At 51.2% G+C, this 25224-nt stretch overlaps 3 protein-coding genes and 1 non-coding gene across 4 annotated transcripts in view; 2 read left to right on the plus strand and 2 right to left on the minus strand.

Moving 5' to 3' along the window:
- Positions 1 to 1826: 1826 nt before the first annotated feature.
- Dnajc30 (DnaJ heat shock protein family (Hsp40) member C30) lies at positions 1827 to 4254 on the minus strand. Its single transcript, XM_032886677.1, has one exon. It carries the CDS (start codon positions 4204 to 4206, stop codon positions 3547 to 3549), a length of 660 nt encoding a protein of 219 aa, XP_032742568.1. The 5' UTR covers positions 4207 to 4254; the 3' UTR covers positions 1827 to 3546.
- An 82-nt stretch (positions 4255 to 4336) lies between these two features.
- Bud23 (BUD23 rRNA methyltransferase and ribosome maturation factor) lies at positions 4337 to 15467 on the plus strand. Its single transcript, XM_032886676.1, has 12 exons — positions 4337 to 4441; positions 4534 to 4571; positions 6953 to 7048; positions 7143 to 7225; positions 7448 to 7544; positions 9625 to 9721; positions 11212 to 11262; positions 11969 to 12054; positions 12507 to 12552; positions 12813 to 12871; positions 14832 to 14921; positions 15007 to 15467. The coding sequence occupies exons 1-12, from the start codon at positions 4394 to 4396 to the stop codon at positions 15059 to 15061; spliced, it is 846 nt and encodes a 281-aa protein (XP_032742567.1). The 5' UTR covers positions 4337 to 4393; the 3' UTR covers positions 15062 to 15467.
- Positions 14322 to 14454, plus strand: LOC116886013. The gene has a single exon (XR_004386082.1).
- A 1269-nt stretch (positions 15468 to 16736) lies between the features above and the next one.
- Stx1a (syntaxin 1A) overlaps positions 16737 to 25224 on the minus strand; it is a 28233-nt gene continuing 19745 nt past the window's right edge. The window contains exons 8-10 of the mRNA XM_032886821.1: positions 22461 to 22598; positions 18877 to 18987; positions 16737 to 18050 (exon numbers count right to left, since the gene is read on the minus strand). Of these exons, the coding sequence (XP_032742712.1) occupies positions 17973 to 18050; positions 18877 to 18987; positions 22461 to 22598 (327 nt within the window). The 3' untranslated portion in view covers positions 16737 to 17972. The remainder of the gene's footprint in view (positions 18051 to 18876; positions 18988 to 22460; positions 22599 to 25224) is intronic.

Consider the following 25224-nt stretch of genomic DNA (forward strand, 5'->3'; position numbering starts at 1 on the left):
TTAAGAGCACTGACTGCTCTTTCAGAGGTGCTGAGTTCAAATCCCAGCAACCATATGGTGGCTCACAACCATCTGTAATGGATCTGATGCCTTCTTCTGGTGTATCTGACTACAGCTACAGTATACTTATATATAATAAATCTTTAAAAAAAAAAAAGAAAAGAAAAAGAGTCACAGACCACTTGTTATGAGTGCTAGTATCTGAACGGTGCTCCCTCCAAGGCCCAAATTCATTCTGCAAGGCCCAAATTCTATTCTACCCTCAATTTCTGTTGTTGCTATATTTCTGAGAGACCAGGCTGGCCTCAGATTCACAGAGATCCACCTGCCTTTGCCTCCTGAATGCTGGCGTTAAAGGCTTATTCAACTGCATCCAGAGAAGACCTTGAACTTCTGGTCCTTCCAGGCTGTGTACTGGATTTGCAAATGGCACATTGGAGCCGTGATAGAGATGGGACCCAGAGCTTCATGCATACCCCATTCCCAGTTAACACTGTGTTTTTTTGTTTTTTTGTTGTTTTTTTTTTTTTTTTTTTTTTTTTAAAGGATTTTTTTTTTTTTTTTTTTTTTTCCGGAGCTGGGGACCGAACCCAGGGCCTTGTGCTTCCTAGGCAAGTGCTCTACCACTGAGCTAAATCCCCAACCCCAACACTGTGGTTTTAACAGAGGGGGCACTACTCATCAACGCAGACGCTCTATAGCATACTACCTGAGCTGCAAATTGATCTGAGCTAACCCGCCTGGGGTCTGAGGCATGTTGCTTCCTATGATGTCACCCACAGGCAGACGCAAGAGTGACTTCATCACAGGGAAGCTCAACTGAGAGCTGTCCAAATCTGTTGTTAATTCATTTTAATTAATTTATTACGTAGCTGAGGCTGGCCTTGAACTCTTTATCTTGGGCTGACCTTGCACTTCGGACCCTCTTGCCTTCGCTGAGCGCTGTGATTACAGGTCTGCGCCACCAGCTCAGTGTATGCAGTGCTGCAGCTGGAACCCGGGGCTTTGTAAGCACTCTACCCACTGAGCAACACTCCCACTTCTCTCCACCCTCACCCACTCAACACAATGGCTGAGGGAGGCCCATGACTTGTTGCTTCTCTCTCTGCATGGGTTCTGGTGCCCTTCCAGGAGACACATAGGGAGAACCTCTCATTTCCCAAAATGAGTGTTGTGGCCATTCTCGTGGTGCTGTGGGAATCTCCTGAGTCAAACACGACATTTTTTTTTTACATTTATATACATTATTTGTTTATTTTGTCTTGTCCGAGGTGTGAGGATGCACATGGGTATACACATACTTGGCACTATGCTTATATATGGAGGTTAGAGAAATACTTCTGGAGTAAGTTTTCTCCTTCTCTCATGTAGGTCCCAGGGATAGATCTCAGGTTAGGCTTAGGGACAAACTCCTTAACCCCTGAGACACTTCATCGGCCCATCCCACCCCCTTTTCTCTGTTTGAAGTAGGGCCTCACTACGTAGCCCTAGCTGGCCTGAAACTCACTATGAAGACCCCGCTGGTCCACTAACTTGTGGGGGATCCTCCTGTTTCTGCTTTCCCAGTACTGGGACGACAAGTGTGGAGCACCATGCCCAGCTCCTACCTTTCTTGAGACAGGATCTCACTATTTAGCCTAGGCTGGTCTTAAGCTGGAGACCTTCCTGCCTCAGCCTGCTTGCCACAGGCTGGGATTATATAAATGCTGTCATGTCCTGTCTTGAATCATACTGGGACCGTGACAGAGGCCAAGGATGCACCGTGTGGATGACCTGCCGGAACGTGGGATGGAGTTAGGAAGGAAGGAAATCAATTGTATCAACACTGTGATCAGTAAAGGCATTTTACTCAGTTTGCCCATTTTAGCAGTCTGGCAAGAACAGATCCCCAGATGTGAGCACCGTTACCTCCTTTCTTCCTGACTCAGCCTCATGCCCACTGTTCACTCAGCCTTCCTATGTGCTTGCACTCCTACGGTCCCTCCCTCCACCATCAGGGTAGGGGAATAGCCTATGTCCATTGCCAAGTTTACTCTTCTTGAGAGACCAGAAAACTCTGGAAAATCTTGGGAGTTGGGAAGCATACAATGTTACCAAGGGAACTATTTTATGGCAATCCTCCCGAAAGCCTCCGATATCCCTGTGGGTCTGTGGCCCACGCCTCAGCACTCAGGAGACTGAGGCAGAGGATGGAAAGTTCTAGGCCAGTCTGTGATACATAGTTGATATTGTTTCCAAAATGTGCCAAGATCATGGTGCCTGGTTTATGTGGTGCTGGGGGAGAAACCCAGAGATTTGTGCGTTGAAGGTGAGCCCTATCAACTGAGCCACAGCTAGACTCTGCTGCGGGTCTGTAGTCTCTTGGCTTTACACATGGCCCCTGTGTGTCATTTTGTATCCTTTTAAAGCCAGGCCTGCTATGTGGTTGGTCACAATCCCCCAGCCTCAGCCTCCCTGTATTACTGGCCTAACCTTCACCTTGACCAGTGAGCCTTCTGCTTCTTCTAGGCAGAAATTACTCACAATCCAATAGCCTCATTAGAGGGATCTGACTGGTGGTGCTTATGATCAGCACTGCAGATGCACAGGCCACACTCAGGAATTCAAGCTCCAAGTCTCGTCACAGTTAACAGGCTGCACACTTAGCAATGCAAGCGGCTAGTAAAAGACCAAGGACAGGCACACTGCCCCCAAGATGAACTTGGCCCCAGTAATACCACCCTACGTCATCACTGTGGAACAGAACAGGAATAATAGGGACTGACCTTAGGAGGAAAAAATCATCTCCTTCTGCTGTTAGGCTCACATAGCACTTTCCCCCAAGGTCACTCCCTAGATAGATATGGACATGGACACAGGACTGTATTCCCCATCCTTAAGATTGATTTTTCTCCATCCCCCATGACAGAAATGGTGTGGCACTGACCTGAGGAAAAATTTGGCAATCTTTCACTAACTTTTTCTTAGTGGGTAAGGGGGACACAGGAAGACAATAAAGTTGGGGACTAAATCCATGCCTTTTGCATGCCCTCACTGAGTTACATCCCCAGTGTCAACTAGATCGTTGATCAAGTCTCACCTGTGACTTGGGGTAACACAGAAAAACAAATTTCACAAGAGCCCCCAAGAATTTTATCTTTTTGGCGTCAGACAACCAGTCGTATTGCACTGTTCAGAGGTTACAGGGGAAGCACCACCTATTATACAGACAGATGGCAGGGGACAGGGCAAATCTTGCTTAGGGCTACTGGAAATGTTCTGGGGGTTGGCATCAGAAGGGCAACTTCTAGAAATGAGCAGGCACCCAGGAGATTCTGGAAAGCACTTAAATTTGTGGTTTTAAGGAATCTCTATCCTGGGGCCACTTCTTGGCCACTGAAAAATCGTCTTTTTCTGGACCAAAGGAGAGTGATGTGTTGATCACTGGCCAGGCTGGAGGGTGTCAGAAGGGTCAAAAGAGAAAGTCAATTCAATCGTAAACCAATAGTTCAAAGGTCAAGAAAAGCAGGTTTCTTGGGCTGGATCCCTTTCTCTCCTTTTCTCCGATTAAATACGAAAGCCGACAAAGATGAAGATAAGGAAAAGGATGACAAAGAAAGTGGCATCTCGGGTATCGTCCCAGCGGGGCCCCTTGCTGGCGTGGTCCTTCTGCTTTTTGCGAAGGGCTTCCCTCCGGGCGCGCAGACGACGCTCCCTCTCTAGCTGTTCTCCATAGTGCGCCTGGTAGAAGGCGTCAAAATCGAACATAGTGCGGCCGTCGCCTTGAGAAGCCCGAAAGCAACCGTGAGCCCTAGGGGTGTAGGGAGGAGGGCGGGGAGGAGTGGGATCGGCCACCGGCGTCTTAGAGGGCTTGACACCAGGTCCGCGCAGGTCCTGGTCCCTGAGCAAACCTCGGTCATACTTGCGACGGAGGATGGTACTGCCCAAGACCAGATAAGCTTCGGAGATGCGCGTGAAGCGCTCGGCAGCCTCGGTGCTCCCGGGATTGCGATCCGGATGGTAGAGGAAGCTCTGCCGGTAGTACGCCGCTTTGATCTGTGCCTGCGTGGCGGTGGTGGGGACGCCCAGAAGATCATAGAGGGCGTTGCGGGAATAAGTCCTCACTCGCGAGCACAAGCCCGTGGCCGAACTTTGAGGCAAGCCCTGGACCTGCCACAATCTCCGTAGGGATGACAGCGGCCACGCCAGGCAGCGCGCGGCCGCCATGTTGTGGCGGGGCCAGGGCGGCGCCGAGGCAGCCAATGGAGGCTTCGAATCGCTAGAGGCGTCCTCGCTTTATAGCCAATCAAATAAAAGGAAAGGCGGGGAAGTTTAGCCTGAGACGATCGCAGGTTGATGACGTCAAACATTGCGCCTGTGCTCGCCGGCCCCAGCGTGTTGCCATCCCTTAGAGATGGCATCTCGTAGCCGGAGACCAGAACACAGCGGACCGCCAGAGCTGGTGAGAGCCCCTTCAGGTCTTGGTCTTTTTCTAGAATGACTGATTTTGGATTCTTCCCTTCAAACCCCATGTGTTTTTTCTATTCTCAACAGTTTTATGACCAGAATGAAGCCCGGAAATACGTTCGCAAGTGAGGAGAGCATGGCTGTTAAGAGGCATCGCGGGGGTCGGGATCCGCAAGTCGCCCGGATTATGGGCATCGCTTAGAAAGCGTGTAGAATTTGGGAGTGTGTGTGTGTGTGTGTGTGTGTCTGTCTGTCTGTCTGTCTGTCTGTCTGTCTGTCTGTCTGTCTGTGTCTTGCTACCGAGGCTACCTGTGGGTATATTCATTTCCAGTTTACACTTGGTCGTTTGACAGTGTGTTTTAAATATGTGGTAAAGTAGTCAATAGTTAGAAGATACGAATAGGGTACTGTCATATTATATAAGTGGTCTGTCTCTGAGCTTCACCTCCTGCCCCTGGCTTGGGGATTCTAAGTGGAAGTGGTTTTTATTGTTTGGGGTTTTTTTTTTTAAGATTTATTTATTTATTATATATAAGTACACTGTAGCTGTCTTCAGACACACTAGAAGAGGGCATCAGATCCCATTACAGATGGTTGTGAGCCACCATGTGGTTGCTGGAATTTGAACTCAGGACCTCTGGAAGAGCAGTCAGTGCTGCAGTCAGTGCCCTTAACCACCAAACCATCTCTCCAGCCCTCTAAACAGAAGTTTTACCTTTGAGGCATACCCCTAGCTATTCGCTGTAGGGTTCTGAAAATCACTCTATTAGGCTACAGTCCTAGAAGGAATCATTACTATTAGAGGGAGGACATACTCATTGTGGGTTTATTGTGATCCTTACTTAAATGCATGAGTGCACTGAGTTGTCATGGTAACCATTGACATAAGCCTTGTCTGAGTCCTCTGCATGGTAGTTGATTTGGTTTTGTTGGTTTGAAACATGGTCTCATATGGCCCAGGGTATTCTTGAACTTGCTGTGTAGTGGAGACGACTGAATTCCTGACCCTCTTGTCTCCACCTTAAAAGTGATAAAATTGCAGGCCTGGTCCAGCATGTATGGCTGTGCAGAACACTGTTCCATGGGACGGTTTACCTTGATTTTTGGAAAGACCATGTGTGACCATTCTGTTCATCATGGCAGCCAGTAGCTAGCTGTTAAAGTTCTGTACCTCTGAATGGCCTTATGGGCCTGCACTGCCTTGCACTACTGCACTCTGATTTACTGTCTCTTCCCTCACCTCCCTGACTGGCCTTGAACTCACAGAGAAATGCCTGCCTCTGCCTCCCAGGTTCTGGTTCTGTGGGACCTGGTATGCATTGTATTGTATTTTTCAGGGTTACCAATGCTGTGAGGTTTTCATTTTCTGGTGGGGTGGGATGTATGGCCAGACACACACCTTTCACTACTGAGATGAGTCTTTTTGCTTTTTGGAGGTACTGGGGATCAAACAAGGCCTCTTGTGGGCAAGTGCTCTACCACCGAGCCACATCCCTAACATTTATTGTTCATTGTTGATGCTTGTTTGTGAAAGTAAGCATGGAAGGTGACTCTTTGAGAGAACACAGTCCTAAGGAATAAGGTGTGAAGGCCAGTAGAGCTGTAGATGGTCACTGACTGGTCATTTGCTGAGTGATTGGCTCTATTTCCGTCAGCTTTGCTGGAGAGATGGATCAGTGGTTAGGAACACTGAATGCTCTTCCAGAGGACCTGGGTTCAGTTCCCAGCACCCAGATGGCAGCCACTACCATCTCTAACTCCCAAGATCTGACCTCCTCACACAGACATATGTGCAGGCAAAACACTAATACACTGTGTGTGTGTGTGTGTGTGTGTGTGTGTGTGTGTGTGTGTGTGTGACAAAATGTGAGACAAACAACTTTTAATAAAATGAGATGCACCTCTATCTTTTTTGCGTTTTTTTTTTTTTTTTTTTTTTTTTTTTTTTCGAGCTGGGGACCGAACCCCGGCCTTGCGCTTCCCCTAGGCAAGCGCTCTACCACTGAGCTAAATCCCCAACCCCACAGGGCTACTTTTTTTTTTTTTTTTGGTTCTTTTTTTTTTTTTTTTTTTTCGGAGCTGGGGACCGAACCCAGGGCCTTGCTCGTGCTAGGCAAGCGCTCTACCACTGAGCTAAATCCCCAACCCTCACGGGGCTACTTTTAATAACTGCATTTGAGTCTGTTGATTTCAGGTTAGAATTGTGAGTTTAAAATGTTGGGCAGGGGTTGGCCAGATAGCTCACAGGGTAGTCCCCAAGCTTCGTGACTTGAGTTCATTCAGTCCCCAGAAATTCATGTTGGAAGAAGAGAACCAAATTGAGCAACTTGGCCTCTGACCTCCAGTACCATGTACACACACACACACGCTAAATGAAATAAAAAGAATTTAAAGTAGAAAAAGTACCTTTAGCTCATTATTGCTTCTTTATTTTCCTGACTCCTTTGGTCTAGGAGAAACTCGACCTGGAGTTCCATAACCGCTCCTCTCTTTTTCTACTTCCCAGCTCACGGATGATTGACATCCAGACCAAGATGACTGAGCGAGCACTGGAGCTCCTCTGTTTGCCAGAGGGCCAGCCTTCTTATCTGTTAGACATCGGGTAAGGCCCTGGTACCCGAGGTCCAGTTGTCTAGGTCAGGGTGGAGGGTCCCTGCTATTCAGCAGTGTGATCCCCGATGGTTCCTTTATTCCAGCTGTGGTTCTGGACTGAGTGGAGACTATATCTCAGAAGAGGGGCACTACTGGGTGGGCATTGACATCAGCCCTGCCATGTTGGGTAAGTGCGTGTGCCCTGCCTTGGACCAAGGTCACTTCCTCTTTTGTGTGGAACAGGTGGATTGGATTTTTGCTTGTTTGAGATAAGATCTTGCTATATAGCCCAGGCTAGTCCCCTACTCAGGTTACACCTGCCTCAGCCTCTCTGTTACTGAGACCACAGGCCCGCCCACCTCACCCGTCTGTCTCAGTTGTACCCATACTTTCTTTTCCTCCAATGTAGACGCCGCCTTGGACCGAGACACAGAGGGAGACCTGCTGCTAGGGGACATGGGCCAGGGAGTCCCTTTCAGACCGGGTTCTTTTGATGGCTGCATCAGGTGACATTCTTTACCGCCCACTTTTAGTTTCATAGATGAATGTTGTCTAAACCTGGCTATATAGCAGTCATTACATCACATTTAAAAACTTACGTGTTCTTGGGAGCTGGCTCAGTGATCACGGCTTGTTAGCAAGCCTGGCAGACCCGCGGTTTGATGTCCAGAATACACATGGCGGAGAGAAAGGAGATTCTTCAAAAGTATCATTTGTTCCATACAAGGACCAGGATACAGACTCAGTGACTCATCAAATGTACATGGTCTAAGATTTGTAGATTTATTTTTAAAATTTTTGTTTTTTAGATTTTTATTTTTATTTTATGTATGTGAGTACACCGTAGCTGTTTTCAGACTCACCAGAAGAGGGCATCAGATCCCATTACAGATGGCTGTGAGCCACCATGTGGTTGCTGGGAATTGAACTCAGGACCTCTGGAAGAACAATCAGTGCTCTTAACCACTGAGCCATCTTCTCTCCAGCCCGATTTGTAGATTTGTAAGGATGAAGACAGCTAGAAATAATTGTGTGTGTACACATTGTTGTGTTCGTGGGTACAGACAAGTGGAGGCAAGAGAGCACCCTCGGGTTGGTCCTCAGACACTGCCTCTAGTCTCAGACAAGCTCTCATTGGCAGGATTTGTTTATTTTATTTTATGCATGTGTTGGCCTGTGTGCATGGGCATGTATCGCATGATTGCCTGGTCCCGTGATTGCTAGAGGACAGTCCCCTGCCACTGGAGATGGTCGTGAGCTGCAGTGCGGGTGGTGGGAACTGAACTTGTGTCCTGCAAGAGCAGCAAGTACTCTGAGTCGCTGAGCATCTCTCCAGCCCCTGAACCTTAATCCCCGGCTCTGCGGTGTTGAGTTTACTGTTGGAAGTGTGAGCTGATGCTGCACATGGTGGTAATCCCCGCACTGGGAGGCGGAAGCAGGAGGATTAGCAGTGCAAGCTCTTCCCGTGCCTCATGAGTTGGAGGCTAGGCTGCTCGAGGTCCTGGCTCAGACTTAAAGCAATGATGTTAAAGAGATAGGAAGCATTTGTGTGTGGGGGCGGGGCAGGGTGGGTTCTGTTTTTGTTTGTTTGTTTGTTTTTTTCTCCATCTTTATTAACTTGGGTATTTCTTATTTACATTTCAATTGTTATTCCCTTTCCCTTTTTCCAGGCAAACATCCCCTCCCCCTCCCCTTCTATGTGAGTGTTCCCCTCCCCATCCTCCCCCCATTACCGCCCTCCCCCCAACAATCACGTTCACTGGGGGTTCAGTCTTAGCAGGACCAAGGGCTTCCCCTTCCACTGGTGCTCTTACTAGGCTATTCATTGCTACCTATGAGGTCAGAGTCCAGGGTCAGTCCATGTATAGTCTTTAGGTAGTGGCTTAGTACCTGGAAGCTCTGGTTGCTTGGCATTGTTGTTCCTATGGGGTCTCGAGCCCCTTCAAGCTCTTTCTGGTTTGTTTTTAAAGACGAATCTTACTATGTAGCCCTATCCGGCCCAAAGCCCCTGTGTAGACTCACAGAGACCCACTTGCCTCTGCCTCCCAAGTGCTGGAATTAAATGTGCGTACCACCTGGCTGATGTGCCGGTTTTGTTTTGTGGCGTCGGAGATCAAACTGAAGGCCTTGCTCATGCCAGGCCAGTAGGATGGCATTCTGTGGCCGGGTGTGGAGAGGGGTAGGCCAGAAGTGAAGAACGTAACTGGAGAAGGTTTGCGATCAGGGTGGTTTGAAGAGTCTTAGTAGATACACAGAAGGGTGTAAAGGGGCAGGCAGCTGAGTGGCTGGGCGTAAGTGACTGGCGGGTTTCCCTTGGTGTGAGAGGATGAAGGGGTAGGTGGGCCGCGACGGCCTTGGTACCTGGAAGTTCACAGAGACATTGGCTGAGAAAACCTTTTCCTGGGATGGCTGAAGGAAGTAAGTTCTTTCCCCAAGTGGACTGTGTTGTGAAGAAGTGACCACGAGTGGGCTGGCCTCTACAGCGTGGGAGCCGCAGGCCGCAGATCAGTGCGGGTGACGGCAGAGTCCCCAGGAGGTCTTTGGGGAAGGCACTGGTCCCACTTAACGAGGTCTCGTCCTTTTCAGCATCTCTGCCGTGCAGTGGCTCTGCAACGCAAACAAGAAGTCGGACATCCCTGCTAGGCGCCTCTACTGCTTCTTTTCTTCTCTGTACTCTGCCCTCGTGAGTATAAGCTCCTTCCTCTGCATGCATGTGTGTCTGTCTGTCCTTCTTCCTGTCTTGGAAGTTCAAGGATGAAGTTGAAGGGATCCATGACAAGGCTGCTAAGAAAGGAGCACGGCCTGTGGACCACTCAGTCGCAGGTTGTATAGACATGGAATCCATGGACAGTTGGGAGTTCAAGGCCAGCCTTTGATACACAGGAAGCTCAAAGTCAACCAGAGAAGCCTCAAAAATGCAAAAGAAAAAAAGCCCAGGGGTTGGGGATTTAGCTCAGTGGTAGAGCGCTTGCCTAGCAAGCGCAAGGCCCTGGGTTCAGTCCCCAGCTCCGAAAAAAAGAAAAGGAAAAAAAAAAAAGCCCAGGTGTGGCAGCATGGCCAGCATCAGAGACACTGAGTTGACCGAGAAGAGGCATGTGTAGCACACAGAGGTCACCTGCCAGAGTGCCCCTGTCCTCTAGAAGTTCCTCCCCAGCTCCTCCTTTTATTTTTTTTTTCCAAAGATTTATTTATTTTCTGCATGTGCGTACACTGCCTCTATCCTCAGACACACCAGAAGAGGGCATCGCATCCCGTTACCGATGGCTGTGAGCCACTGTGTTGTTTCTGGAATTGAACTCAGAACCTCTGGAAGAGCTGTCAGTTCTAATCACTGAGCCACCTCTCTAGCCCTTGTCTAACTTTCTATTTTGAAAAAAAATATATTTATTAGCTCGCTCTTGATGCATGTCTTTAATCCCTGCACTCTGGAGACAGAGGCAGGCAGATCTGAGTCGATGCCAGCCGGGTCAACAGAGTGAGTTCCAGGACAGACAGGGATACATAGGAAACCCTGTCTCAAAAAACAAAGAATCATGCCAGGCATTGTGGCATGTACCTTTTTCCTTTCCTCTTTTTTTTTGGTCTGTTTCTTTTTTTCTCCTCTTATTTCCTTTTATTATGTTACATGTGTGAATGTTTTGTCTGCATGTATGTCTGTGAACCACATTCGTCCTCGGTGCCTACAGAGACCAGATGAGGGCAGCAGATCTCCTGGATCTGTGGTTGTAGATGCTATGAGCTGCCACATGGGTGTTGGGAGTGGATCCCGGGTCCTCCAGAAGAGCAGCAAGCGCTTTAACCACTGGGCCATCTCTCCAGCCCATGGCGAGCACCTTTAATTCCAACACCAACTGGGTTATTTTTCTTCCTCGTCCCTTTTCTTTTGAGACAGGGACTTACTGTGTAAACCAGGCTAGACCTGAGCACGTGGTGATCCTCCTGCCTCTGCCTCCCGAAGGCTTAGGTTATAGACATGCACCACCTGGCCCCAGTTTTTCTTCCTGCAACTGTAAGTTAGATGTCTGCTTTACCAACATGCACCCCAGAAGTTAGGAGTCTTTAGTTGGTGATGGTATTCTGAGCCGTGAGAGTGGTACTTTGCCCACGACAGGAGTGTTGTGGTCATGATTCCACAGAACACTTCTGTGGTCATGACATTTCTGTTGCCTACAGGTCCGTGGGGCCCGAGCTGTCCTGCAGCTGTACCCCGAGAACTCGGAGCAGGTGAGCAGGTAGCTAGGGCCTCGGGGAGGGGAGAACATACAACGTTTTCTCCACTCAGCTGCCTTCTTGCCCGGGCATGTGACACGGAAGTCATGCTGCCTGGTCAAACAAGGGCAGGGTACCCTAGTGGTGGCACTGTGACCCCAGGCGGCTTCCTGAGAGGGGGCGTGTTTGTAGGGGAGGCTGGAGTGCTGTCTTCTGTTGATAGGTGAGGTGGTAGGGAGCCTGTGGTTGGCTCAGTCTCATGTAGCATGCACTGGGCCTGGCCTCCATCCGCAGCTCTGAGAGAGAAGAGAGTTAAGGTGCTATGAGGCGATGCTGGGATGCTGTCCATTCCCATAACGCAGTGGATTTAGGGGCAGCAAGAGGACCTCGGCAGCTCCGTCCTCTGTGGCCTAAGAGAGGGATTCTGTGGGATCAGAACCAAGACAGCTCTAGTTGACCCCATTCATCTCCTAAGGGCTGGGAGATGGGACCCTGGAGCAGATGGTGGGAATGGACAGAACTGGTTTGTTCTGGTACTCCCTCAGTATGGGGCTGCTGAGACTGGCTACAACCTGAATTCTGCCTTAGTAGCTTTCCAGGCATCTGGAGTCAGAAAGGTCGAGCTAGAGAAGGCTTTAGATTCTGACCAATGAGGGCTGAGAATATCTCCAGCTTTTGTCTCTCTTGTCCCTCTGATCGTTCCCTGACCCTATCTCCTCAGCTGGAGCTGATCACAACCCAGGCCACGAGAGCAGGCTTCACTGGCGGTGTGGTGGTGGACTTCCCCAACAGTGCCAAAGCAAAGAAGTAAGTGCCAGGGCCCGGGGTGATGGCTCAGTGGGTGAAGCTTGCTTTGTAAGCTTGAGGGCCTGGTATCCCATTTCCAGCACTCATGTTAAAAGCCAGGCGTGGTGGTGCTCGCTTGTGATCCTGGTGCCCTGGACATGAAGCTAGGCAGATCTCTGGGGACTCTGGCCAGCCAGCCTAGCCTACTTGCTGAGCTCTCGGATAGTGAGATACCCTGTCAAAGAACAAATGTGTGGTGCCTGAGGAATGACAGCTGAGGCTGACCTCTGACCTGGTGTGTACACACATACACAGCGAGTGCTGGGACCAAGAGCTGACTCCATAGTGCTGGGGCCCTTTCAGGCTACTATGTAGCCAGAGGAACGCTGGGTAGGTGGGCAATGTAGGACAAGGACCCTGTGCTGCTGCTAGGCCTTGTGAGCCAGGCTTCCTGCTGCCCTCTCTCATTTCAGGTTCTACCTCTGTCTGTTTTCTGGGCCTTCCACCTCCCTGCCAAAGGTAAGGAAGAGCCTTGGTCTTCCAGGCCGTACCTTCTTTTCCCAACACAGGAGCATGCTGGGAGGGCTGCCATGGTCAGGGTTTCCCAGTTCTTTGCATACAGAGCCAGCTATCTGAGAGAGACTTCTGCTGGTCCTGGGAGGGAACTCCCACCCCTGTGGCCTGTCTTCAGGCCTACTGGGCTTACTCAGGCCTGGATGCTCTTCTTTCTGTGTTGAGCAGTGAGCTACAGGGTGACCTGAGAGCTTTGTTTCCTGCAGGGGCTGACTGAAAGTCAGGAAGCAGACCAGGCCTCCGAGTCCGCTTTCACCAGTGAACGGTAAGGTGGAAGGTGCGGGGACCAGGCAAGGACTGGGGTGTTACTCTCCGCTTTCACCTCAGCCTTAGCTTAGACACAGTTGCAGCACCAAAGAGATGTTAGAACCAGATGTGCCTCTTGGACTGTGTCTGCCCCTCTTCAGGAAGAGCACCGGGGCAGCCACAGCGCCTTAGCTTCCTGTGTGAGCCTGTGCATGCCCCTTATTGACGCACTGGGCAGGGTGCTCCATTACACGTCCCCCATACCATCCCTCCAGCCACTTTCAGCCTTCCTGGGCTCCTGCATCCTCATCCCCACCCTCCCGAGTCCTCCCCATCCACACACAGCTCCCCACAGATGGGGACGGATATGCAGATTGTTCAACACAGCCCAGCTTACGGAAAGCATGTGTCACCAACAGACCCTCGTGTGAGGACGAGGCATGAGGACCATGGAGAGATTGGGTGCCATGTACTTCCTCTGCAAAGCTGAGAGGAATGAGTAGGCGACCCTGAGTGGGTCAGGGGCCAGGCCGGCGCAGCAAGCACGGGAACCTTCTGAGCCTCTCACCTGCCCCGTCTCACCTGCCCCGTCTCACCTGCCCTGTTTCTGTCTCTGTTTCAGTAAGAGAAGAAACAGGTTTCCACATGGCCTCCCTCTGGGCGCCCTTGGTCACTTCCTCTTTCCTTCCCACCTCTGTGACTCCTCTGTCTGGTGCCTCCCACTTCATCCCCACTCGCGCTGCCCACACGTTTGCTCTGGCTCTCCCAGCCTGACCCCTGACCCTCGCCCACACAGAGTCCTTACTTACCTTCCCTGCTCATTCCCCATTGTGCGTTAGGACTTTTCTAGATGTTTCTACTCAGCTTTGCAGAGGAAGCCCAAGGCATCCAAGCCCCTCCATGCACTGTAGGGTCCCTTAGCTTCACACTGGTATCATGCGGTGTTGGTTGTCAGCCCATCCTGTCCTTCTGGGCTATTCCATCCCTCTTTCCTTTCTTCCTCACCCCGCTTAGTCCCTCGCTTCCTTCCTTGTCTTCTCGGCAGCTAGGATCCTCCCAGATCCAGTCACAAGCCACACTTACACATCCCGCAGCGTGCGTGGTGGTGTGGCGCTGTGCTGCCGAAACTGACCAGTAATTCCTGCTGTTCACCTGGTCTCAGAGGAGGGCAGGCTCCTGACTGGCTTTTCTGCCAACCTGACACTTCCTTCCGTGGCACCCTTCTGGCCTCACGTAGACTGCCTTCTTTCCTGGTGGCTTGGGTAGCCCTGCCCTACCACACATGCCGAGTAGCTCGTGGGCCTCTGCTCTGCGAGGCTAGGGTTCAGCAAGGCTAGGTCCTGGCTCTTGTCAGCACCCAGGGGCCTCAGCCTACACTGAAGCAGCCGGCCATTCTCCTTCATCACTTCATCCCAGCAGCCCACGGGAATGTGGCTGTGGCTGGGTGAGCGGGCACCCTGTCTTCCTCGGGCCTCTTGTCCATTGAGCCATGGGGATCACATTCCTCCTTGGCCAGGGCTGGAGGCCAAGATGAGCCTGCGAGGAGCATTCTCGTCAGGACTGCCGTGAGCGGGCAGTCTTGTTTTCCGGCCTCAGACATTGATAGAAGCTCGAGTGGGGTGGGGCTGGGGTGGACACTGGCTTCCATAGTCACACTGAATTCTCAAGCCTCGAGCACCTTAAGTGGCAACACTGGACTGGGGAGGTGCCGTGGCTTCCCTTGGGCACTACCAGGCTTCTGAGTTACTCCTTCCTGGAGTTACCCATGCACCAGGTGTGTTAGCCACCAGGCCATCCACCCAGTGGCACCGTGCAGGGGCACAGACCACACGCCACAGCTCTGCTAAGCCAGGTTTGTTCCTATTGCTGAGGAGTCCAGAGTGGAAATCACAGAAAGGAAGACGGAGCCTCTGGGCTGCCCCTGAGCACAGCTTAGCCACCCCCACCCCCCAACCCACTTCCTCTCTGTCTCTGGCCAGGGCTCCACACAAGAAGGCCCGGAGGGACCTGGTGAAGAAGAGCCGGGAGTGGGTCCTAGAGAAGAAGGAGAGGCGCAGGCGCCAGGGCAAGTGAGTAGAGGCTGGCATGGACAGCGGGCAGGGAGGGGTGCTGTGGCCGCCCCTGAGCCCATTCTGTCTGTCCGTCCATCTGCAGGGAGGTCAGACCTGACACGCAGTACACCGGCCGCAAGCGCAAGCCCCGCTTCTGAGGGAGCCACATCTGATCAGCCGGAGAGCCTGGCCACCCACACACATCCAGTCCGCAGACGCAGACGGTCCTGCCACCCACTCTGCTCAGAGTGGGCGCTATCCAACCCAGGACCCGCCTCAGGAATTTTCTGGATTGAACTGTTTACCTCAGCAGCTAGCAACATAGTATTTTAGAAGAGTTGGGACGCTCTCAAAATATTTCTTCACTAAGAGTTGCAGGGATCTGGGTTTGGCAGCTCACATCCTGTAATCGCAACACCCTCCCGGGAGTCTGAGACAAGAAGTTGGAAAGTTCCAGGCCAGTCTGGGCTACACAGCAAAAAACCTGTCTTAAAAACCAAAAGGAAAAACATTTCTAAGAATGTTTTATTTTGTCCTAAATGCATTAAATTACTTTCTAAGTAACTGGTGTCCCTGGCTCCCCCTGAGCCTGTGTCTCAGGTTCCTCTGATGGGGACCACTACATGGCTCCCAGGCAAGAACTGGATATACAGGCCTGGAATAGACAGAAGCATTCTTTTGTCTTGCTTAGGGCACAGATGGGTCCCTGAATTGAACTCATCTTGCATGTCACTTTGTACACAGGTTGGGAATGGGGTTTGGGAATTTGAGTGTATACTGCCTGAGGTCTCTGCCACTCCCAAGCCGCTTGCCTCAAGTGGGAAGTGTTAAATATCTTAGTATTTAGTGACCTCAGGCTCTGGGATGTGTGGGATCCAGCAGCCATCCCCTGAAATTCCCAGGTCAGCTATACCCAGGGAACAAAATATCTTACCTGGCTTGAACAAGGTAAAAGGCGAGGACCAAAGTTGTCCTTGGATCTCCCCATACATGTACACATGCTCAAGTACACATACATGTACACATGCTCAAGTACACATACATGTACACATGCTCAAGCACACGTGCACCTTTTTCTTGAAGGGACTGGAGAGATGGCTCAGTGGTTTCGATCATTTATTGCTCTTCCAGAGGACCTGAGTTTGGTTTCTACAACCCATGTTGTGAGCGCAGAACACCCATTACCCCAGGTCCAGGGGATCCAACACTCTCCTCCGGCCACCCCAGGCAAACACACTCATATGGCAGACACATGCTCATAAATCACCAGGTTCGGTGGTGCTCCCTTTTAGTTCCAGCCCCTGGGAAGCAGAGCAGGCGGATCTCTGAATCTGAAGCCAGCCTAGACTATATAGTAGGTTCCAGAACAGCCAGCTATGGCTACCTGGTGAGATCCTAGCTTGAAACAAGCAAAACTTAAAAACCAAGATCTCTGAGCTGGAGACATGGCTTATGCAGAGAAACTGGAACTAGTTCCCGGCACCCACATGGGGACTGATGCTATCCACAAATCCAGTTGCAGGGGAGTCAACCCACTTTTCCGACCTCGGAGGGCCTCAGGCACATGCATGCATGCTGGCTAAGTGTTCATGTACACGTGAGACCTGGAACCTTGCCTTTGATAAGCAAGGCCATTGGCTTCCCCCTAGGTAAGGATGTGGGGTTTTGGGCTTGTCTCAAAAGCCCAGACGTCACCCACTGACCACCCAGAGGCAAATGAAGGCCTGTGTGTTGACGGAGGGATCCTCCATCTCTGAGCCTCTTCCCCATCGGCACCTCCAGGGTTGATTCCCCTACACTGCAGGTGGGAAAAGAAAAATTCCAAACAGAGGCTCACTCCAGATACAAATGTTTATTCTACATAAAAATCTCACAAAATGGGCAGCTGGTTGTACCGAGACCTTTGGTGACGGGGTAAGGGGAAGTGGCCATGAGAGAAGGCAGCACGGACAGTGGTCAGTCACTGGGCAGGAGCAAAGCGGAGGGGAAGGGGCACACAGACACGGCCCCAGCTCCCGCTGCATGCAGTCGCATGCATACTCCTTGCCTGTGGATGAGAAAGGGGTCCTGGGGCAGGGGGTACATTTTTGACTCTGAGAAGCCCCAAGATGGCAGGGGAGGAAAGTGGGGAGCCCCCTCCCCAGCTGGCTGCTGAATACTGCATCCAGTACACCTGACACCACGTGGCACATCAATGGGAGACGGGGCAGGGTGAGACTGCAGGCCCAAAGTGACACCTGGCTTTTCAGAGCAGAAAGGGAGCAGGGAACCGCTGTCCCCAACATGCAACTCCGGCCACGACTTAACATGCCCGTTAGAGACTGTGGGCAGAGGACTATGGCCTGCTCCGCCTCTCCAGCTCAGAGCAAGGCTGGAGATGGCACCACTGAGCTTCTTAGCAAAGGATCACTAGGCTCAGGCCCAGCCCAGGAACAGGACTCCCAGGGCTGTGGTAAGGGCAGCTGAGGCCAGAGACACTGTCAGGCTTTGCCCAAAGAGGGGGTACTGGGTGCTCCTAGCACACCAGCAGCCGTGGCACCCTGAGCATCCTGGCAGTGGGCAGCTAACAAAGACTCAGTGCTGAGCTGTCCCCACCCCTAACCTGAAAAGCAGCACCATGTGACCAGCTGGTCCCCACCCTCCAGGTGCCTTGGCATGGTGGGGAGAGCTGAGGAAGCCAGAGGGCAGGGCGAGTGAGGGCAAGGTTGGGGTCCAGAAAGGAGCCTGAGTCCCAGGGAAGCGTAGGCCCCAGGCCTGAAGGAAGGCGGACCTGGCCAGGGCCCGAGTCTTGCCCACACTGGCCTGTACCCAGCCCCTCTGGCTGTTCCCGATCCTGCTCCCCTCTGCCTCCTGTACAGACACACACTGTCACAAGATCATGCACACGACACGGCTTGGGGCAGGGTGGTGGGGACGGGAGCCTCATGGCAGAGAGGGAGCAGTGTTGGATGGGAGGGAAAAGGACTCCCAGCCAGAAGGCCGGAGTGGGGAGGGCAACCCAGCTAGGTGCAGCAGCCAGGGGCCTCCTCAGGGAGACCCATCCAGAATGGAGCCGTGGGTGGGTGGTTTCTATCCAAAGATGCCCCCGATGGTGGAGGCGATGATGATGCCCAGAATCACACAGCAAATGATGATCATGATCTTCTTCTGCAGGGACACAAAAGGCAGGCCTCAGAAGAGCAGTGGGAGAGACTGGAATGAGGGCTCATGCTGGGGCTGAGTGGTAGAGTCCCTGCCTAGAATCCCCCAGTGAGGGGCTGTGGGCGTGGCTCAGTGGTAGAGCCCCTGCCTGGAATCCCCCAGTGAGGGGCTGTGGGCGTGGCTCAGTGGTAGAGCACCTGCCTAGAATCCCCCAGTGAGGGGCTGGGGGCGTGGCTCAATGGTAGAGCCCCGGCCTAGAATCCCCAGAGAGGGGCTGGGGGCGTGGCTCAGTGGTAGAGCCCCTGCCTAGAATCCCCCAGTGAGGGGCTGGGGGCGGGGCTCAGTGGTAGAGCCCCTGCCTAGAATCCCCAGAGGGGCTGGGGGCGGGGCTCAGTGGTAGAGCCCCTGCCTAGAATCCCCCAGTGAGGGGCTGGGGGCGTGGCTCAGTGGTAGAGCACCTGCCTAGAATCCCCCAGTGAGGGGCTGGGGGCGGGGCTCAGTGGTAGAGCCCCTGCCTAGAATCCCCCAGTGAGGGGCTGGGGGCGGGGCTCTGTGGTGGAGCTTTGGTCTAGCATTTCCTAGATCCTGGGTTCCATCCGCAATATGGAACCCCAATATGGAACAAATTAAAACAAAACAACCAAAAATCTGTAAAATAAGGGCTGGATTCTGGAGGGCCGGACTAGGATCGGGGACGGCCTAGAATGGAGTGTTGATGGAGAAGTGAAGGCTATGGTTGGAGGTTCTGAAAATGGGACAAGTAGGAGGGGAGGAGGATCCCATAGCTTGGGGGTTCTCTGTGGTATGGGTTTAGGCAGAGCTGGCCACTGACCCTGCGCGCCTTGCTCTGGTACTTGACGGCCTTCTTGGTGTCAGACACGGCCCTCTCCACGTAGTCCACAGCGTGTTCCACATTGTACTCGATCCTGTCAATCATCTCCCCCTGCAGGGCCAGGGGCACCCAAGGTCCAGGCCTCCCTCCTCAGGCTCAGGAGAGGGCGCAGGGTAGGGGCTGAGGAAAGTACCCTGAAGTCAGAGAGAGAGGGAGAGAAGAATTGTGTGAGGAGGGCACGTAGCTTCTCACCTGTGCCACTAGGCCTGAGTACAAGACATGCCAGGAGCAGCTCCCACCCGTCCCAAAGAGCAGCCATCCTGGGGTGTAGAATTGGCCATGCAGTCTCAGACAAGGTTGAGGACCATGCAGAGGGGTAGTCAGCTGTGACCCTAGGAAATGGACAATGCCAGGCAAAGGCAGGGCAGGAGTGGGTGGGTCACAGTCTGTACTTTTCCTGGCCAAAGCTTACCAGAAGAGCATGGGCAAGCCTCAGTGGTTGGGGGACAGTTCCAGAAAGCTCATGTCTGCTGGCTTCAGATGCTGAAACTGTCTGTCCAGCCCCCACAGTCCTCTTCGGATCCCATGTCTTTGAGTGTGACACTGTCCCACAAGACTTACAACCATGTTGGATCTCAGTCTAAGTCTGATGTCTTCTCCTCAGGGTTTCTCAGGAGAACCTGGCACAGTTTCCTCAGACCTGCCCACTGCTCATAACACACCTATCCCTATAACCTTTGTTCTAGCCAGGCATGATCTGTGAGCCTAACACTCAGGAGATTGAGGCAAGAAGATCAGGAATTCAGGACTAGCCTGGGCTACATAGCAAAACCCTTTCTTCCTTTCTTTTTCTTTTTCTTTTTTAAAATATTTATTTATTTATTATATATAGCTGTAGCTGTCTTCAGACACACCAGAAGAGGGCACTGGATACCATTACAGATGGTTGTGGTTGCTGGGATTTGAACCCAGGACCTCTGGAAGAGCAGTCAGTGCTGTAGTCAGTGCTCTTAACCACTGAGGCCACCTCTCCAGCCCAGCAAAACCCTTTTTTACAAAGGTAAAAGAAATCATAAACACACAATGTCCCTGAAGACCATCACCAAATCAGACAAACAAACAAACAAACGAACAATAACAAAACCTCAACAAAGCCAGGTGTGGTAACAGCTAAAATCTTAGCACCGAGGAGACCCAGACAGGATCCCGAGTTCAAAGTCTAGCTTGGGCTAAACAGCAAGATTATTTCACAAAGGCAAAAGAACAAAACAAAACCAAAACTAAAAAGTCAACGGTAAGATCCACGTCGACGAAGGCAAACATGGTGGTTTGCCCCTGTGATCCCAGCTCTCAGCGATGAGGATCGCCACAGGTCTGAGGCCAAGGCTACAGAGGAAGACCCTGCCTCAAAACAAAAGCAAAGGGCTGGGGTGGAGATGTGACTTGGTTGTGGGAGGGCCCACATTTGATCTCCAGCACCATGTCGACTGAATACTGTCATACAGGCTCATCGTTTGGGAACGAGAGCCAAGAGGACAGTAGTTCAAGGACCAGAAGGGGAGGTACCTTAGGGGATAAAAGCTGATGTCACCAAGCCAGAATTCGTCCCTCGGCCCCACGTAGTAGAAAGAGAAAACTCTCTCCTGCGAGCACAAATGGACACACACAGACACAGACAGATACACAGACAGACACAGATAGATACACAGACACAGACACACAGACACAGACAGCTACACAGACACAGATACACAGACACAGACAGCTACACACAGATACACAGACACACAGACACAGACAGCTACACAGACACAGATACACAGACACAGACACACAGACACAGACACAGAGAGATACACACACAGACACAGACACACAGACACACACACAGACACAGACAGATACACAGACAGACACAGACAGCTACACAGACACAGACAGACACAGACAGCTACACAGACACAGACAGACACACAGACACAGACAGATACACAGACATAAATTTTTTCTTAAATAAAAAAGTTCAGTGTTAGACTGGTGAGATGGCTCAGTGGTTATGAACACTGGTGGCTGTTGCAGAGGACACTGGTTCAATTCTCAGCACCCACTTGTCAAATCACAACCATCCATCACACCAGTCCCAGGGGATCAGATACCCTCTTCTGGCCTCCAGAAGTCCCAGGCCTTAGTGCCCAGACATGTATAGAGACAAGACACCCACATGCATTAAAATAATAAATAAAAATTCTTTAAGAGGTTGGGGATTTAGCTCAGTGGTAGAGCGCTTGCCTAGCAAGCGCAAGGCCCTGGGTTCGGTCCCCAGCTCCGAAAAAAAGAAAAGAAAAGAAAAAAAAAAAAAAAAGTCCAAGATCGGGCCGGTGAGATGGCTCAGCAGTTAAGAGCATTTGGTGTTCTTCTAGAGGTCTGGGAGTTCAAGTCTCAGCGTCAGATGTTGGCTCACAACCATCTACAAAGGAATTTGATCCCCTCTTCTGCCGTGCAGGTGTTCACGCAGACAGACCACTCATACACTTAAAAAAACATGAAAAACAAATAAATTATAACAAAACAAAAAAGTTCAAGGTAATCTTAAGGTACGTAAATTTGAGGCTGGCGTATATGAGACTACCCGTTACCACATCATCTGTCTCCAACTTTGCATTGGCCCTGACCACTCCCTGGGTCCCTCAGCCCTCCTGTCTCCTCAAGCTTAGCCTCTTCCTGAGCTCTTGGTACTGTTGGTCCCTCAGCTGGACGTCACTCCTCGCTGCTCCTGGGAGCTCCTCCTAGCTGGTCCCTTTCCGCCATACACATGTGTCTGGGCAAAGGAAACCCTGAGTAGACCAAGTTCTGAGTGAATATATGTTATGCCATGGGCACAGCCTCCTATCCCAGCATGGGGCATGCAGAAGCAATCGCATCTTTATGAGTTCAAGGTCAACTTGGTCTATATAGCAAGATATGGTCTCAAGAATTTTTAAAAAAAAAAAAAAAATAGAAAGGGGGGTTGGGGATTTAGCTCAGTGGTAGAGCGCTTGCCTAGCGAGCGCAAGGCCCTGGGTTCGGTCCCCAGCTCCGGAAAAAAAAAAAAAAGTATAAGGTCTGTGCATACACGCACATGCACGCGCACACACACACACACATACTCTCAACTTTTAGGCCATATGTTGAACACGCCCACCTAGGACTCTCCTGAGCTCCCAGCACTAAGGTCTAATCCATTGTTCTATTAGAGGCTGTGCTACCCTTTCCCACCCAATAGGCATTCACTCCTGTAAGCACCACTCAGTTACCCAGGTCATTGCTATGCCTCCTGCTCCAAGCAAGGCAGCCAGTCTATAGTGGCCCTTGACGTAGATCATGAAGCCAAGACAGGGCTGGAGGGAGGGGTGGGGCCATGCAGGGCCTAGGGGAGCAAGCAGAGCCATGCAATGGGATCCCTGGAGGCCCTTACAACAGTACGGTTACCTGAAGATACTCTGTCCCTCCCGGGCAGGGCAGCGTGTTGGGTGGAAAGGGAAGGGGTTAGTGTGGCCCTGGATGCTGCTGGGACCGAGGGCGACATCGGGGACAAGGGTCCTCACCTGGCTCTCCACCAGCATGGCCATGTCCATGAACATATCGTGCAGCTCCCGGATGCTGTTCTCTAACTTGATGATCTCACTGTGCCTGGTCTCGATCTCGCTGAGGGCCTGCTTCGAGATGCTGGAGTCCATGATGATCTACAGGGTAGAGCAGAGGGACCCTGATGCTGAGGAGAAGGGCTGGACTGTAAGGGAGGCTGTCCTTTTTGGTTTTGAAATCTATACATATATGTTTGTCTGGGTATATGCACATGAGTCTGATGCCTGAGAAGGCCAGAGGAGGGTGTCAGAGGCCCTGGAGCTGGAGTTACAAGTGGTTATGAGCTATCAGACATGAATGCTAGGAACCAAACTCATGTTTTCCAGAAGAGCAGCAAGGACTAATGCATTTATAATGACCACAGAGTCATTTCTCCAGGCTCGAGAGTTGTGTCAAGTTCATATAATCTAGAGTCACCCGGGAAGAGTGTCTCTCCTCAATGAGGATGACCTAAATCAGCTTAGCTAGGGACATGTCGATGAAGGACTGTCTTTTTTTTTTTTTTTTTTCCCCAGAGCTGGGGACCGAACCCAGGGCCTTTCGCTTGCTAGGCAAGTGCTCTACCACTGGGCTAAATCCCCAACCCCTAGGACTGTCTTAATTATCAATGTTAACTGATGTGAGAAGACCCTGCCCACTGTGGGTGGCGCCATTCCCTACACAGAAGATCCTGGGCTATGGGGAGAGAAAGCTAGCTGGGCACTAGGCATGCAAACATTCATTCTCTCTCTCCACTTTGACTGCGAGGTGACTAGCTGCTTCAATCCTGTCAGCTAAAACATGACCCCTCTCCGCTGAGTTGCTTTTTTTTTTTTTCCCTCACAGCGACAGAAATGAGACTAGAATAGGGGCCAAGGAGGAGGCAGCTGAGTGAGTAGAGGTTTCCCAAAAGCAGCAGCCACAGCCCTTCCAAACTCCTGTCTGGCACCATTGCTGAGTCTCTGTGGGACTCGATTCCTGTCTGAAAGAAGGAGCTTGGGGTTGGGGATTTGGCTCAGTGATAGAGCGCTTGCCTAGCAAGCGCAAGGCCCTGGGTTCGGTCCCCAGCTCCGAAAAAAAGAAAAGGAAAAAAAAAAAAAAAGAAGGAGCTCATGACACTCCCCCACAGTTAGTGCTCGCCACGTGACTGTTTTATTATGGCAGACATGGTGTCCCTGAGAGGCATAAGCAGGCCAATCTCTGTGAGATCCAAATCACCCAGGCCTACACAAAGAGTTCCAGGACAGCCAGAGCTACACAGTGAAACATTGTTGCAAAAAAAAAAAAAAAAAAAAAGAATTTGCATTCATTACTTGTTGCACATGTATGTATGTGTGCTCACGAAAGCATGTCCAACTGCATACATGTGAAAGCCAGATAGGAGTCAGTTTTCTCCTTTCACAAAGAGAGGCCTGGGCATCGAATCCGGGTACTTAGGTTTGCCGCCTCCTCCTCCTCCTCCTCCTCCTCCTCCTCCTCCTCCTCCTCCTCCTCCTCCTCCTCCTCCTCTTCTTTTTAAAGATTTATTTAATGAGTACACTGTATCTGTCTTCAGACACATCAGACACATCAGAAGAGGGCATTGGATCCCATTACAGATGGCTGTGAGCCACCATGTGGTTGCTGGGATTTGAACTCAGGACCTCTGGAAGAGCAGTCAGTGCTCTTAACCTCTGAGCCATCTCTCCAGCCCCTGCCTCTACCTCTTTAGTGCTCAAATTACAGGCCTGCAACCATGCTGGTTTTAAAAAGTGCTGAGAACTGAGGCCTAGGTTTCGTAGTGGCAGGCAAGAACTTTATTTAACAATCGCACCACAGCTCAGTCTTGTGATTTGGTTCTTTCTTTCTTTTTTTTTTTTTTAAAATATTTTATTTATTTTGTGTATATGAGTACACTGTAGCTGTCTTCAGACACACCAGAAGAGGGCATCAGATCTCATTACAGATGGTTGTGAGACACCATGTGGTTGCTGGGAATTGAACTCAGGACCTCTGGGAGAGCAGTCAGTGCTCTTAACCACTGAGCCACCTCTCCAGCCCTGTTTTTGGGGTTTTCTACACATCTATTTACTTATTTTCTTTTTTAAGATTTATTTATTTTTATTTTATGTGCACTGCATTGTGTTTTCCGTGTGTGTGTGTGTGTGTGTGTGTGTGTGTGTGTGTGTGTATGTGTCTGAGAGAGAGAGAGAGAGAGAGAGAGAGAGAGAGAGAGAGAGAGAGAGAGAGAGCGCCAGATCCCTGGGATTGGAGTTACAGACGGTTGTGAGCTGCCATGTGAGTGCTGGGAACTGAGCCCTTGTTTTCTGGAATTAAAAAAATAATAATTTTTTATTTGTGTGTGTGTGTGTGTGCACACGAGCGTGCACGCGCAGGTCTATGTACCAATCTGCACACTGCAGTGACCAGAACAAGGCATCTACCACTCTCTACCTCACCACGTAAGAAAATATTTGCGTGCGTGGGCGCATGACGATACGGCTTGCTTCTAGTCAGAGGACAACTTGGAGAAGGAAGCCAGTTCTCTCCCTCTGCCATGAGGCTCCTGGGGACGGAACTCGGGCAGTAAGCGTAGTTAGCATCACGTTCCCTTCTTAGGCGTCCTGTCCGCCCTGCCTCGGTGAGACAGTCTTCTCCTGAACCAGAAGTCCGGCCAGTGAGCTCTCAACCTTGGCCAGGTCTGTCCCCCCACTGCTGCAGTTACATCCACACAGTTTGGTTTTAGGTCACATACAGCTCAGCCCA

The sequence above is a fragment of the Rattus rattus genome, chromosome 16 (assembly GCF_011064425.1).
Source record: "Rattus rattus isolate New Zealand chromosome 16, Rrattus_CSIRO_v1, whole genome shotgun sequence".
NCBI classification, from domain to species: domain Eukaryota; kingdom Metazoa; phylum Chordata; class Mammalia; order Rodentia; family Muridae; genus Rattus; species Rattus rattus.